At 41.5% G+C, this 16,753-nt stretch overlaps 1 protein-coding gene across 2 annotated transcripts in view; it reads right to left on the bottom strand.

Annotated features, from left to right (window-relative positions):
* The window catches only part of cald1a (caldesmon 1a), a 67,676-nt gene that overhangs the window by 10,332 nt on the left and 40,591 nt on the right, over positions 1–16,753 (bottom strand). The window contains exons 3-9 of one of the 2 annotated variants that reach the window (XM_085376136.1): positions 13,957–14,094; positions 10,597–11,032; positions 10,469–10,501; positions 10,269–10,379; positions 8,467–8,570; positions 6,143–6,410; positions 3,972–4,109 (exon numbers count right to left, since the gene is read on the bottom strand). In XM_085376136.1, coding sequence (XP_085232262.1) covers positions 3,972–4,109; positions 6,143–6,410; positions 8,467–8,570; positions 10,269–10,379; positions 10,469–10,501; positions 10,597–11,032; positions 13,957–14,094 — 1,228 coding nt within the window. The remainder of the gene's footprint in view (positions 1–3,971; positions 4,110–6,142; positions 6,411–8,466; positions 8,571–10,268; positions 10,380–10,468; positions 10,502–10,596; positions 11,033–13,956; positions 14,095–16,753) is intronic. The other variant, XM_085376135.1, reaches the window with a different exon arrangement.

The following is a 16,753-nucleotide window of genomic DNA, read 5'->3' as shown; positions in this document are numbered from 1 at the left end:
CTTCACTTGAGCAGCACCAAGATACTGTTCCCTCTATGTGCAAAATGCTCTGAAAGACATGCACACACAGTCAGAAACTGACCCCCACCCCACAGCAAACGCTTTGCTCTCTCTGCCTTTAGTCTGTGGGAATCTCTGAGGATTGTTTATGATCAACGGCACAAAAGGCTAAAAGAGAGGGCAGCACATGCGTTCCTTAGATGCACACATACACACACAAAACACAAAACCCTATAATAGGGACAAAAGAAGAAACAGCAGAAAAAAAGGCCCTCTTCCCCTCTCTTTATGAAGAAGGCCATTGCACTCGACTGCTACCGAATGTGGGAGTTCCCAAAAATACTCCCTGACAGGAAATTCCCCATTCTCAGACGCATTTTAAAGAGCCGTAGCCATCCGAATGCAGTTACAGTAATCCTGTTAACCCTAATCGCTTTCCTGCATATCCCTGCTGCCTGTCCTTCATCTCGTCCCTCTGTCCTTTTCTGCCACAGAACACTGAGCTTTATCTACAATACAGAGCGGGGTTATGGTGGTTTACTGCTGATAACATGAAGGCGAGCTCTCGGGACTGAGAGTTTCACTGGGAGCTGATTCCTGATAGTAAGACAGTCTTTTTTTTTTAACGTTTTAGTGTAACAGGAGGCACCAAATGGCAGCTGTCAAACAAAAAGCACCTAATAGCAAAAAGAAATGAGGGGAGTAAAGTGTGTGTCTTCAATGGCATGCATGTCATTTTGATATAGGAAGTAGCCTTTGGACAGGTTCAACAAAAACCAAAGGGGCATGAAATTCACTCTGCACATAAATCAAGCAAGAATATGCTCCAATTCATGTGAGCCAATATAGAGAAAAACAGATCTGTTGTTGTCTGTTGTCTTTATGTAGCAAAAGGTATTTCAGCATGAAATAGATTAGAGTTGCTTTTCATGCTCTATCTTCTTCACAGTTATGGGATTATTACGCCCGTATTTTGTGCTCCTATAATAACAAAAGGTTCAAACTTAAATTTCTGTGGTTTTATGTTCCTTTATAGTCAGGGATAGTGGAGACAGTCCAGGGATTTAGTGCTTATATGGTATATACCCGACCTACTGGGCTTTTGGGTTGTCCATTTTCTTAAATTAACAATGAGTTACTTCGTTTTTTGTGAAATGCATCAGCTACCTCCCAAGCATATGAGCCTTCTGAGTTTAAATTTAGCCCCCATTTAAGTACCAAAAATCGCTGCTTGTTAAAATGACCCCAATATTATAACCTGCTTACAATCCAAAAACATTTTCACATTCATGACAGATCTGCTTGCTCTCAAACTCATCTTAATAAAAACTACACACAAACAAGCCATTTTCAGTTTTGAGCGACAGGTAGATGCCGTTTTGTCTTTATTGATATCCTTTTGTACTAACCGCATTAAGGAACTAGCTTTTCAGGTACTTACGAGACAGTGAGTACCTTTTGTTTTAAGCGTGTTTCCTGCTAGCAAAAATTAGCTAGCTAGTCAGTACTATTCAGATGCCTTGCAATAGCTGAATAACTGAACCGAAATTCATATCAGATATTACAATCACTAAACATCGAAATATGTGGCATTTAATAAATGCTAAAGACGCAATGTGTCTGCAAATGTTTGTTAAGGCAACATTCATATTAGCTATATGATTTTAATTTAATTTATGGAGTTTCCAGACCCCTCCTTTTTTGGATTATTTCATCTGTTGCGAAAACACACAAATTAACTCAAAGCAAAACACAGCACCATAACTGTTCATATGTTCCGTGTACGTGAAGAACACAACAGATAGATATGCACTCAAACAAACACAGTCACGAAGAAACACTTGTACGTACAGTGAACATGACGACAAAGTAAAGCTTTGTCTGTGAAGGGAGTGAAGGGGGCATGAGAATTACTGTTCACAAAGTGACCACAATTAAAAGAAGTGCCTGGGTCTAATACAATCAGAGCTCACACACCATTAGAGCCAAACCTCTAGTCTAGAGTCTCACTGGGATGGGCCAGATGGATATTACAGCTAACTGTCACTAATTAGATTTTCTCCACTGGCTAAAAAATCCCCCTAGATTTTGTGTGCGTGGGAGTTGGCTTTTGGCAAAACTGAAAACATTTATTCACATTTGAGTTGATTAAACGTTCCTTTGCAGTGACAAACATTTATCTTTAGATAAGGCGGTGGGGAGGGTTGGGGGGAAACTTTTCTTCGTGCATTTCTCGAGAAGGGTTTAGATTTAGACAGTTTTAAAAAAACAAGTTACAGTTTGATTATTGCATCTCTCTCTCTGGTTTTATGAAATCCACTCCTTTATCTCAGTTAGATAACACTTGTGCAGATGCCAGTCACCTGGCGGTTAATCTCTCCAAATATTTGAATGTTCAGAGTAGGCTTTGCTGCACTGAAGGATAGATGGTGTTTGCAGGTTTGCAGGAAAGCTTTTACAGAGTTCTGCTGACGACTGCAAAGGAACCAGTGCAAATGGAGTTTAGTACAGCACGCAAATGCTATAAAGTTGTTTTAAGCCTTAAACTTATTTAAGTGTTCACCCGCTGTTCACTACACTACATTGTCAAATAGCTTTGGATGCAAATGCTGGTTTGATTGTTAGCTTTGATGCCACTTGCAATGTAGTAAAATATCAGTGGTTGCCCAGTGAATTAATTTTTGACTCAATTCTGACTCAACCTGACTGCAATCACTTTAAGACAAAATGGTGAAGGTTTGCAAATAATTGCCATCTATTTTATAAATGGAGGCAGGCAGCCAGCATGTTGAAATAAATTTGAGCCAGTTTTTACTGATGAGCACAACTCGTCTGTGACATGTCTCTTAGCAATACTTTTCTCGACTGGTTGCTAACTGGTTGTCAATCACATGTAATTGGCAACTTAACCCCACTGAATAACAAACTAATAGCAGACTGATAGGAGCCTGACAATGTCTTATTGGCTTTTGATCAGTAAAGTTTCTTAGAAGACGACAGCTGACTGAGTGGTTGTTGACCTGGTCCCTGTCTCTAAAGCAGTCATTTTAAAGGCAGCAGGATCACAAGTTGATTTTTCATGGTCGCAACAATTTAGCCTGATAGTTTTAGATGAAGTGCGTGCTTTTACTCACTTGTCCAATTCAAAAACACAAGCACAAATATGTATTAATAGTTTGACTGTCTGCTTAACCAAAGCTACAAGTGTTAGCGTGGTCATTATAGTGTGTTCATACATAGTGTGGGGGCCTGTCAGGGATGTAAAGATTAGCTTAGCATTACAACACTTAATTTTCCAAACATTTTTGCACGTTTTATTTGAGTTAAGGATGAAAAATATGCAGTTTGAAACTAATTTACCTTGAATGATTAGAGTTTACATCATCATACTTCATCAAACTATTAAGAGCTTCACTGCATTTCAGCTTATCCTTACAGGTCAACAATAAATCATGTATTCAGCCATTAAGTGCAAATGTTTTAGTCCCATTTTAAGATGCTGATTTTAAAAACAGCTCAGATGGATTTAACCCATTTTTTTTTAAAAACCCTGCAGTATCCAATAAGACGTAAGCATGACTACTGTGAGCAATACATTGCACAAAAATATCAGTTTTGGGAAAAATTACAGAAATTAAAACTCAATTGCAAATTTATGTTTTTTTTTTAAATTTGAAGGTTCAGTTAATAATCCAGCGAAAAAAAATCTGGCAAATATTTCATGGTTCAGGCTTTACTGGAATAAAAGTCAGTCAGGAACTGCATTTTCATACAACAAACAGAGTTAATCTCTGCCTAATCGGCTTGTTAGCCCCCGCTGAAAAAAATCTGCCAGTGACATATGCCTGTTCAGGCCGCCGAATGATCTTTGTATTTTGATTTCTATTGCTGCTTCTATTTCTATCCTAACCCATATGCGCAGTACCAGAATGGAAAACCTGAGGTGAGAAGTCAAAGATAGTTGGACTGACCTTCAGAGAGGATCCTCGTGGGCTGAGACACTTAAACGGTTTGCCCTCTCCATCCATAGTGTCATCCACCTTCTGTCTCTTCTCAGCCGCCTCTGCTCTCCTCCTTTCGATCTCCTCTTTCATCTTCCTCTTCTCCTCCTGAGAAAGAGATGGCAGGCATTTCTGAGTGTCTCTGACAGGGAACGCGTTGGTCAATTTAATTACAGCAGTCCTGCCAGGTAATGGTAGCTTGTGTCTGCTAGCTGCTTGTATCGACTCTAACTAAATGGAAACATACTTATGCTGCCACAGGCTATCACATGATAAAGAAAATGTCACTGGCAGTTGACAATCAAAAATGCAGCCGACCCAGACACTTTCTAACTGATTTACTTATTTTATCAAATGAAGCAGGTCAGTCTCGAATTCAATTACTCTGAGTAAATTCTTATTTACAGCCATCGGCTGCCTCGGGAGAAAAAAGGCATTTTGAAAAGCCTGATACAGCAGACTATCAAGAGTTAAAAAAAAAGAAAGGAAAAAAAGTATGAATCATTTGTACAGTATTCAGAAGAGGGCTGGTGCTTGGCAGTATATCAGCCCTCTCCGGCAGCCTTGTCTTGGTTAATTAGTCTCTCTGTATCTCTGGGCTATCTTTTAATTACAAACCAAAAGGCCTCATTAATTAACATCACACAAGAGGAGAAGAACAGGGGCAGATAGCTAGAGATGGGCCGCCACGTTCGGAGCCAAGAGCAACAAAGAAGACCAGTCAGGGTAATAGCGAGAATGTAGGGGCCTCGGCGCAAGCTGACTGCAAGCGAAAATGAGCGACGCGTTTCGGTACAGCGGGGGAACACGAAGGAAAGCAGAGGTTATCGCGTCTGAGATACGCAAGGACGAGGATGTTGTAAGAAGAGGAGACAGAGGAATGACATATGTGAGTTACAAGCGGGGACCCAAATAGGTTGAGTCATGATAACGGAGACGTATGGCGAGATAACGTCACAGCGGTGCAAGTGTGAGAGAGAGTGATGCATGGGTTTCTGCTCATACAGGTGCAAAGGGATGAATCAACATGGTGCAGAGCATGAGAAAATGTAAAAGACTGCAGTGACGGTTGTTGACTTCATTCTCACTGATGTCTGCATTTGAAATTTGATTGTTGCAACAGCTGTGTGGGCAGGCAATAAAAACCATTCAAGTCCATTCTTCTTTCGATTGTTTTGGGGTTTTTTGGTTTCGATCTTTCGCTGTTGGCCCAGTCAGAGGTTTAAGCACACACGGTGTGTTATTGTTGCAGAATGACTCATTTGTAAGAGATGGGCCGTTCTCGAGACTTGCTATCCCCAACTACAGCCCCTCCTTTTTTTTATTATAACAATAATGGGAACAGACACAACACTGCGTGTGCAGGAGCTTACAAATATCTCAGCAGGTGTTTCATCTGGACTCAACAAGATCCAAATTAGAAAGCAAGCTTCTTTTCTTGGGCTACAAAACTGAATAACTGCAATTTTTCCTGTAACTACGTAAACATATAGTTCAGGGATGTGTAGCTTTTTCATGCTTTTTCAAGTTTAAAGGGACAGCTTCATGGATATATCGGAGACTCCGATAAGCCATTTGCATAGAAATGTGGCTTAATCCAAAGATGAAAGGGCAAACACAAACAAACAAAAGAACAATATTAAAAAAGGAAAAGATGACTGAAAACCAGAATTGTGTGATAATTCAGTCATAATAGAGAGAAAACAGGACAGCAACCTCTTAGCGTCTAAGAACAGTTGGTGGTAGCCCAGAGATTGATTTGAATTTTTTTTACATTTATCACAGTTCCCAATTATCACAAGAAGAGACTCATAGCAACTTATTGCTCTTATTGATGTATCAAATTTGCTTTGAAGACAACAACTGACTGCAGGTGGTCAGAGAACTGGTCCCCATCTTTGAAACATCCACTTCGAAGGCAACCAGTTCAGAACTTCATTGCACATGCACAATAATTTTGCTGATTCCAGTCTCCCACCGATTGTAAGATGACACTCAGACTTGCGTCCATCGGCCACTTGCCTGAAACTCAGACTTTTATAACATCATGATTTTTTTTTAAACAAAACATTTACATAGAGATGGGATAAAACAGAGTAAAAACAGCTTAAAAGTTAAGTAAAACAAAACAAAACATCCACCTCCTCTTTGGCTTTCCTTTCTGCCTCTTCCTCCTTCCTCTGCCTCTCCTCCTCCTCCAGCACCTTTCTCCTCTCCTCCCTCTTCCTTTTCAGCTCCTCCAGCTCAGCTTCGGCGTCCTGCTGCTTCTGCCTCATCCTCTCAAACTCCCCGCTCTCCGCATCATCGCGACGACGCTTCAGCTCCTCCAGCTTGCGCTCCGCCTCCAGGCGGGCGTCCTCGTCCGGGTCATCACCCGCAGAAGGCTCGGGGGAGCGCACGCTGCCGCGGCTGGGAAGGACACATAAAAACACAGGTCAGCACACGGGTCGGAGTGGAAAGCTGGTTGCCTTTTGATCCAGGTATTCAAATGCACACCAGAAGAAGATGTTGCCTTCATGGAATTCACACAACAAACAAATGCAATCACGTTTGCAAAGATAAAGTTACAGGCGGTATCAAGTTTCGTTCCAGTGTTTCAACCTGAGAACTCACTGCAGGTGACCTGTGACAGAAAAACACGGCCACTCTGCCAGCTGAACAAAAACAACGTGTTTTTCTTGAAAGTCTGAATGAGATTTGCTTTTCAATTATGTTTCAGAAGCCTCGGGCTACATGTTTATACTTTCACACCAGCCTGTGCAATAAATGATAAATGTCAGCCTCATACATAACTTCCTGTCTGATAAAACTAATTTCCTTTAAAATGCAGTACATAATGTTGTTTATCAACAGACTGTTGTCCTCTCCTCGCACTCGGTCACAATGAGCTTTGGTTATTTGTAGTTTGATCTTTTCAGCTGACCTTTGGGTCTGGTATATTAAGTTACTGCAGTACTTTTCCACAAGTGGACAAGAGTAGAGTCACTGATATATCAGCAAAGGTCTTGAGCTTCTTCATAAAAATCAAACTTGTGCAGAAATAAGTCCAGCAATTTGCTGAAATGTGCAAACACAAATGAAAATACAATATATAAGGCACAATCAGAGTTTGTGGAATTCTAATGAACTTGAAAATCAATATTCGGTATGACCACCTTAATTCTTTAACACAGCCTGAACTCTCTTCTCATTTCTTTAAGTAGTCTTCAGAAATAGTTCTCCAGCCTGTTTGAAGGACACCCAAAGCTCTTTTTTGGATGTTTACTGCCTTTTGTTCCATTTTCTGCTGATTTGATCCACACTGCTTCAGTAATGTTGTGGTCAAGGCTCTGGGGATGCCAATCCATGACTGATGGTGTTCCACTGTGTTTGTGTTTTACTACACTGACAATGTGTTTGCTGATTATTGTCACATTAAACACCGAAGCAGTTGCCAATCACATGTTTCCGGTTAGTATTCCATGCTGGATCTGATGTACTTTCTGAGTTTACAATTCCCTCTATTTTGAAAAGAACACACTTTACATTGAGCTATACCAAGTTTTTGAGACTTAAAATAGTCGTTTAGATTAAAAAAGCTATTTCATGTCTGTTAGACTGTGTTCTTTGCTTTTTTTTTGCAGATTCAACTAAAGATCTGGGAACAAATGTTGCTTGTTAGCAATAAAGTACCTTAAGATAAATTTATTGGTTATGTGTAGACAGAACACTGACTCATCTCTGGAGTTAGGTGTCTTTTTTATGCTTGAATGAGTCACAGGTCAGCATTAAGTAGCATAACAAAAACATTTCTCTGAAAATGGTCGGGTGCAAGGACTGAAAAGTGTGAAAAACAGCCAATGTCCAAAGAAAAAGTCTGAAAGACCTTTATAAATGCCTGAAGAATTGCTGCTCAAATAATACAAGTAAATGAAGAAATGAGAAATGAGTGGCGGCTCAGGACTTATGCACAGCACTGTAGCTAAGTGGTTTTTTATATCTAGCCTTTTTTTGCAAGAAAGATTAGATAAGCGCAGCTGCTATTAGTCACATTCATTGAGTCTGTGTGTTTTATTCATGCATACAGGTTTCATTAACGAATTAGTCACCTGTTGCTTCAGAATAAAGGCATCATTATCTTTTTTAGTAGGACTTAAATAACCATTATCAGATAGGTGACAAAATATTGAACTGAAAATGAGAAAATATTAGCCTAACTTCTGTTTGTCTGCAGTAAAAAACAGAACATTTATCGAGTTAGATGACACAAACTACTGGCAATCTTCACATTTTTGCAACAGTGTAAATACAAATTGCATTCTGGTCTTTATGATTTTTCACAAATTAGAGAGCGTCAAACTGTCACACGAATCTGAGCGATACTGCTGACAGCTCAGGCGCTTGAATAATTCACAGGACTGGGCTATCCCCAGTTTGGCCTCAGGGTGACAATGAGACAGTGTGTGCTTTTGTTGCTGTTGTGTACCTGGTGGTCCTCTCAGGTTTCCTGTGCTGTTTGGGAGGCGCCTCCTCATGCAGCCCTCCGTTGTGCTTCCTCTGATCCTCCCTCTCCTCTCTGGGCTCATTCACCTAAAGCCACCCCCCCCACACACACACACAGAAAGCAAGATAGAGTGATACTGAACAACAAAGGTAGGCAGAAAGGTGCATAGAGTGAAGTGTGATTGGATTCAATCATGTGACATCACATGATATCCCATAAGAGAAAGAGAGCACGCCCAAATAAAATAACACAGAACATCACATCACACTACGTCCACTCCAGGATTACTGTTGACAAAGGATTATCTAACATGTGATCACACTGGGAGTGTCTCCAGCTGGGTATTTCCTACATCCATTTGCTGTCCATAATCAGAAACATAATTAAAGTCTTATATGTGATAATTACTATTTCTGTGAAGTACATATCCAGTCAAATTTTGAAGACCATGGGATATATTATGAATGTAATGCAAATTATGAATCTTTACCAAGAAAGCGCTATAAACTTTCTTATTCTTGCACTGACACCATTTCAATATAAAATGCTGACGTCATCAGTTAAATATGCTTTTCCCTATTTTTGTCATAGCTATCTATCTGTCTATGTTGAAGTGGTGAATCCACATTAAAACACAGCCATATGTCCAGGTAACCCCTAATAGGCAAGTTCAAACCCTCTTTTTTCAACCAGAAGGAACTGGCCCCAGTTACACAGGCTGGTTGGCAACTGGTTGGCAACTGGTTGGCAACTGCCAGATACTAGGGAAAATGTACATTCGTCCACCAGTTAACGAGTGGTTATGGGAGGTTGCTTGCTGTCGCTTGATGAAAGTGGTTGTAAAGAACTATATGATGCAGCAGCAAAAACTGAAAGGCAACTGCAGTGGTCACCCGCATTTTGCATGGAAGACACCAACTTGTTGCACACCCTTGCCAACTTTTGTACTGAAGCAGCAACAAGTGCAGCCTAAACCACAAACAGAAATAAATAAATACTAAACACTGTGCTTTTGAAATGTGTTTTTTTTTTTCAGTGTCAAGGCATAATTTTTACTTTTAAGAAGGACAGTCGAACATTTGAATTTCAACTGCAAAAACTGGTGACGGTTTGCAGACAAGCTGGTGTCTTACACTAAAACTACTGGTGAGTGAAGCAATCTGCTGGTAGTGATGGAATACGGCCTAAAGGAGCTTGTTCCAGACATTGGATCAACTAAGGGACAACACTAGTGCCCTGTACAAAAGGGTTTATTGCAATCTTAAACTTTTGACAGATATCGAAAGATGACCTGATGCCTCACTGAGTTGCTGAAGTGGAGCCAGTGTAATGTGATGTGTTGTTGCACTCATGGCTGAGGTGGAAGACATGCAGAAAAAAAATGTGACCACTCTGTGGAGCATAGCATTAACCTTTTGAAAAGTCTGACCACACGGCTGTAAACCGCACCTCATCAAACACAGACCTGTCATTACCAGTTTGCAAATGTTGCAAACCATGCTAGACGGCACGAGGTGTCCGGGTAATTTCAGTGTCATAAATCAACACGTCAACAAGATGTCTCATTGAGAGGTTTAACATGTAAACATTTCTGTCTAGTTAGACACTGAAGTTATCCAAAGAAATTTCACGTGCTGTGCATCACACCTCTACTGAAGTTCTTACCGCATGTATGATACCTCATTATCTTCTGATTCAGATACCTCAAAGTCCTCTTCACTGTCATTTCTTAGTAACATAGGCTTGTTCCCCTGTGAATTATCTACATTATCATCCTCTGGTACCTCTTCAGCTTCCCCTGATGCTACTGTATCCTCCCCAGCCTCTGAATTTGACGACTTGGTCTGATTTGAACTTTCACTGACTACCGAATGTCTGTCTTCTTCGGCGAAGTCCTATGAAAAAGGATTATAGCAGTTCTTTGAAAGTAAGCTCAGCGATCAAATCAAAGGTAACAAAAAAGACAACAAATCACTAACCATACCTTGTTTTGAATTTTAGGCTCTTCAGCTGAAGCCTATAGAAACAAGGATCAAATGTGCCAAGGCTGTCGGTTACACCAGCTTAACTTAATGTCTGACATGAAAGAAGAATGGTGACCTGATAACTGACCTGGTCTCTCAAGTAAGACCTTCTTGGTTTGTCCTCCACAACTGCAACTGGCTGCTCCTCCTCTTCATCTACCCCCTCCGCTTCTTCCTCTCCCCCTTCAGGGGCAGCCTGCTCTTCCTCCCTCGGCTCCTCTCGCTCCTTCTCCTCCTCTCTTCTCGAGCTATAGGTTTCCATCTTCTCAGCCTCGTCGTCATTGTCACGGTAACGTCCCCTACGCCAGGAGGAGGGCCTCTCCTCTTCTGCGCTGTTTTTCTCCGTGGCGGTGCTGTCGTTGCCCTCCGTCACAGTGGGGTCCAGCTGTTTCTGTCTCTCCAGCGCCTCCTTCATGCGCCTCTGCCGTCTCTCCTCACGTTTGGCCATGCGGTCCAGTAGGGCTTGGTCCTCGTCATCTCCACCGCCTCCATAAGAGCTGCTCACAGACACCGTCTCTGTGACACTACGAGGAGAGAGAGAGAACGAGAGAGACGGCACAAATGTCACATTGTGTGTATTCGTGTCAAAGAGGAGGAAGGGGTGAGGTCACAGCAGACGTCAGCCGTTATAAAAATGTGGGCATGGAAAGATAATCCATGACATTATCTTCTGTTACCTCTGAGCTGCCCCTGGTGGAAGGCCGCAACCCCTGTGTAATCATAATTTCCAGAAAGAGGTTGCATTATTACTGACAGCTTTATAGCCAAGAACAGCAGAAAATGTAGACCCATGGCTTTACTGACTGGTCTTCACCACAGCTCTTCAAATAAACTCAGGTGAGGCCTTATAATGAATGGAAATTTTGATTTTAGGTGGGAACTTTTGTATGTGCTCAGATACAGCCATAGCCTACAGTTTACAGCCATGCTAACACCTGCTAAAACTTTGGACTGAATGCTAACTACGATAGCATGCTAACATGCTATCATAGTTAGCATGTTTTTGGATGCCGAGTCAATAGTTGCTGTGGCATAAAATTTAACCCACAATGTGTAACATTACCAAATACATGAGGATTAAGCGTTGCATCAGAGCACAAATGTGTAAAAAAATTTTGTTTAGTTTTGTCTGCGCTAAAGGACCTCCAAACAAACCAAGATAATCTTTTATAAAGCTTTGCTTCAGCGTGACTAAAATACACACTTACTGGCTACTTCATGTGGTACACCTGGTCACCTTCTCACTCGTGCACATATCTAATCAGCCAATCACTGTGTCTCTGTGCTTTTAGGCATGTAGAGAGGATCAAGACCAGCTGCTGTTCAAACTGAGAATCAGAAGGGGGATTTGTCTTTGAACGTGGCATGATTGCTGGTGGCAGAGGGGCTTTTCTGAGTGTTTCAGAAACTGCTGATCTGCAGGGATTTTCCCACAGAGCCATCGCTCGAGTTTACTGAGAATGGTTCGAAGAAGAGAAAATATCCAGGAGGTAGAGCAGGGCGATATGACCAAAAATATTTATCACGATATACATTTGAAAATTTGCGATAACGATATAACTGATGATATAATTGACACTAGACAAAATACTTTACAACTCCACAACTTTATTAGTGCAAACCCCCCCCATCAATGTATTTTCTCTTAAACAAGCAGATGTTTTATGTGCATTAAAGTTATATAAAAATTTGGCAGTCCAGATACAAATTCCTTGCTGACAGTTTAACCAAAAGGCATTTCCAGTGGAAATTGGCCAACATATCCTCAGCATAACCATGTATAATATCTACAAAACTTTATAGGTTATGCACACACAATACGGTAATATTATGTTGACGCACAGTACGTATCACTCCGCGAGGCTCCTGCCTACGATAGCCGTAATGCTCCGACAATCCATCAAGCATATTCTATCGCGGTATTTCATTTTTCTATCGTTGCCCAACATTATACCGGTATGATATGACCCAGCCCTACCAGGAAGCCACAGTTTTCTGGGCGAAAACAACTTGTTCATGTCAGAAGAAATGGCCCGACTTCTTCGAGCTGATATGAAGGCAACGCTTTAAAACCAAGGGACACAGAAGAACAACTCTGAATGCCCAACATATCAAACCTCAAATCAAATCAAAAGCAGATGGCCTATAGCTGATGGACCACACCAGGTGTTACTCCTGTGAGGTGAGGGCAGGGAGCTGAGGCTACAATTCATATAGGCTCACCAAAATTGGAAGATCTGTTTTTTTCTGGAAAAATCTTTCCTGATCTGACGAGCCTTTATTTCTGCTGCAATACTCAGACGGGAGGTCAGAATTTGGCATAAACAACACGACAGCATGGAGCCATCCGGCCTTGAATCAACAGGTCAGGCTGATGGTGGTGGTGTAATGGTGTTGGGGATATTTTCCTGGCACACTTCCAGCCTACCCAAGTATTGTTGCTGACCATGTCCATCCCTTTAAGATCAGTGTACCCACATTCTGATTTCTACATGCAGCATGATAATGCACCATATAACACAGCACAAATCATCTCAAACTGACAATGAGGTTATTGTACTCAAATGGCCTCCAGAATCACCAGGCCTCAATCCACAGTCACCAGATCTCCTGTTAGAGATGTGGTAGAATGGGAGATAAGCAGCCAAGAAATCTGCAGTGGACCAAAATCTCTGAGGAATGTTTCCAGCAACTTGTTAAATCTCTGTTATGAGGAATTAATGCAGTTTTGAAGGCACAAGAGAGCCCAACCTGGTACTACCAAGATGTACCTAATAAAGTGTGGAGTAAGTGTATTTATATTTTCTAACTAAAATATTCAGTGACTATCCTTCCACCTTGAGGCATGACTACAGCATGACTCACAATACTGTGACCTAAAAGTCTGCCAAACATTATCCTTGCATCTGCACAATCAACAATGGCTAGCAAGAACTAGGTCCTATCTCAGCATCCTTCTGCACAATCCCCTTGTTGTTTGACCACCCCAGGATGTATCTAAGCGCTTACAGAGAGGAAACATTCATCACCACAAAGCAGTGTCTGTGTGACTAGATGTCAGAGCGACCCACCACTTCCACTGTAGCCAACACAATTTATCTCAAACCTGCACTTATAAATTATCCGCAGTCTTATTGTGTTTGGAGACTTTAGGTTTTAGAGAAGTGATTTTTTTACTCCTCATATACACTCTGGCACCTCTCCTTTTGGGAGTTTTCATGGGCTAGTTCACTTAAATTACTAAAGCTTTCTCAAAAACGTCTGGCGGTAGACTATCTAACCATGCAGCTCCACTCCGACACCCTAAACCCAGAAAATGACATTACGTTGAGAGTTTATTAGTTGGACTTTACTGGTGCTCTCTCGCTTTTGCAGCCGATCCAAAAAAAAAAAGAGGGAGCCAATCAGTCGTCTGCTGGACTACGTACGAGAGCTTGTTTTGCTATACCTGTGGCTGTTGGTCATAACCAGGCTGTCTGACTGGCTGCTGGGCTCCTCGCTCTCCTTGCTCTTCATCCTCTCCTGGCGTGCCCTGCGCCTCCTCTCACGGGCCGCCTCCTCTTCATCATCATCATTCTTTGCCATCCTGCGGGAAGACGAAAGAAGAAAGAGAGAGTGAGAAGACAAAGGCATGCATTATCTATTTTCAACTTTCAACCCCTCATCTCCTTTCTCCCTATCCTCAATTTAGCTTAGCAGTTAGAAACTTCAAAGTGAGCGGTTCTTTAAATTGGACTGTAATCTTCGCAGTGACCAAATCTGGTGGATTTACCCCAAGTCCCCCCCACCCACCCCTTCTCTTCTATCAAGTGGAGCTGTCAGCTGTGTAACCACCAATACTTCTTATCGTGGCTGCAGTTTTCACGAGCTGATAAAAACTCTGTCTGGAGACATGGCTTGGCTAAGGATAAGAGAGCAGTGAAACAGTGTTTCTGGCCAGCAGCTTGTACTAGTCCGGTCAGTGCAGGAACGGAGGAAGCAGGAGAGCTGTGTGTGTGTGTGTGTGTGTGTGTGTGTGTGTGTGTGTGTGTGTGTGTGTGTGTGTGTGTGTGTACACTGGCCAATAACCAGTGTAATCTTAAAAGTTCATAATTCTTCCAAAGAATTTAATACAGCATTAAATTTAGCAATCGTATTTTTCCAGAGTTGAATAGAATAGAATAATCCTTTAATTGTCCCACAAGGGGAAATTTGGTTGTAACAGCAGCCAGAAAGACACATAGACAAACAAACAGTACACAGGACAGAAACATACACATTTTTCTTACATATTTACATATGGACAATGGTTACTATATACAGAGTACTGTACAGTTATTAAATTAAATAAAAATAACTACAGATAAGAAGGAAAACCAGGTTGTAGTGCGAATCAGTTGATATACTACAATAAAAACTTCTCTTAGCTGTATTTGGTGCGTGCATAGCTGAAACACGCATCAATTAAATGATAGACAAGCTCAGCTTTTGCTGAAACGCCCGGGGCTAGATGACAACACTGATACTACTCTTACAGTTATATATATGCAACATATGACGCAATCAAATTAACTGGCCACTGTATATAGTATAAAAGACAAACACAGCTTACAACTAAAGACAAAACGCTACCTGCATTCTTCTTAATAGGCAGCAGGGGACGACTGATCTGCTCTCAAAAAGACTAATGATTTCATAGAAGTCTGGGCAAATGACCCTTGATTGCCTCGCTCTCTGACCTCGGTAAACACTCGTCTTATCATCATTCTAAGAGTCATAAAGGAGGATTAAACAAGATGTGCTCAATGGCTTGTAAAATACAGGATGCTAGCAGGTGATAAAGATGATGTAGCTATCGTGATGTCACTTGGTATGAACTAAATTTTCAAAATAGATTTCTCTTTCTTTAACATGACTCGAAATAATACACTCGACAGGAGTGTGTGTGTGGAGTGTGAAACAAAGCCGTTCTGCCATAGACTTCTATAGGCCTGGAAGTCCTTTTGCAACCAGAGCTATCACTACCTGTTGGCTTTCAGATAATTAAGTTTCCGTTAACTTTTACTTATGTAGCACCAAATCACAACAACAGTCATTTCTAGTCACTTTATATTATAATATAAAGACCCTAAAATAATACAGAGAAAACCTCAACAATCAAACGACCCCTTATGAGCATCACTTTGGCGACAGTGGGAAGGAAATACTCTTTTTAAACAGAAGAAACCTCAGGCAGAACCAGGGTCAGGGAGGGGCAGCCATCTGCTGTGACCGGTTGGGGCGAGATCACAAATGAAGCTGCTGCATTGCAATTGGTTAATCTGTGCCATTGTTTTAACTGTGGAGAACTTTAGACAGCAGAATAAAAGTTTACTCCTCAAAAGCAAGCTCAAATATCTGTACAAATTATTTCTTGCATTAAATTCATTCAGCACTGCTACATGGGTCGTAACTCCTGCTGCACTTAAGCACACAGCAGATGATGCATGGTCATTGCAGGTCATGTCTAAAACATGGGCAAACATCTGTTTTTTGCATTATACCTCACACAATCATTCAGAGACATGCTGCGAGTTATAAAATTATTTATTTAACGCAAAGGTTTAAGTACAGGGTGCGGCTGCATGCTATCATAAACAAGACTCCACTGTCCAAAAATCTAACTGGCTTGCAAGCTACTGTATATTTATGTTCTTAAATTTGATTGAAAGCAACAAGTTCAGGCCTTTCTCTCGGGTCTGTCCAAAGTCAGTCTGGGGAATGCAGGAAACTCAAGTGAAGTACAATAGACAGTTTTAAGGAAAAGAGACTACACCCAAAAGTAAAATTATATATCATATATCAAACAATGCAATACTACCCAACACTGAAACTATTCCTTTTTTTTAAGGTATCAAATTGTGCAGTGCAGTGTTTCTGGCCACCTGACATCTATGAACTCAGCTCCATGCTTGATCTGTGTTGCCCCGACTGACCTTTACACTTCCACTGCTCACCACATGCCCAGCTACCTAACATCGCAGCGCAGCCTTTGAGGCCGGCCAGCGAAGCATGCCGTTGCATGTTAATTGCAACACGTGTGGTGAGGCGAGCTAAAGCCGCCAGGGTTTATGTGAGGTTTTACAGCTTGTGAACAACACCCCCCCCTCCCCCACCCACTATGCTGTTCCCCCAACCCCCTCTCCCTCTCATATGAGGCATGTTAGGGTTAGTCATAACAGAACAGATGAATCTGCTAACGCCCAAGTTAGACCTGTGGGACGGTG

Source organism: Diplotaxodon limnothrissa, linkage group LG17 (genome assembly GCF_057381915.1).
Source record: "Diplotaxodon limnothrissa isolate DT_005_m linkage group LG17, D_limnothrissa_male_GT1.1, whole genome shotgun sequence".
In the NCBI taxonomy this organism is placed as follows: domain Eukaryota; kingdom Metazoa; phylum Chordata; class Actinopteri; order Cichliformes; family Cichlidae; genus Diplotaxodon; species Diplotaxodon limnothrissa.
The sequence above is the reverse complement of the archived record's forward strand: the minus strand, read 5'-3'. Positions and strand labels throughout refer to the sequence as shown.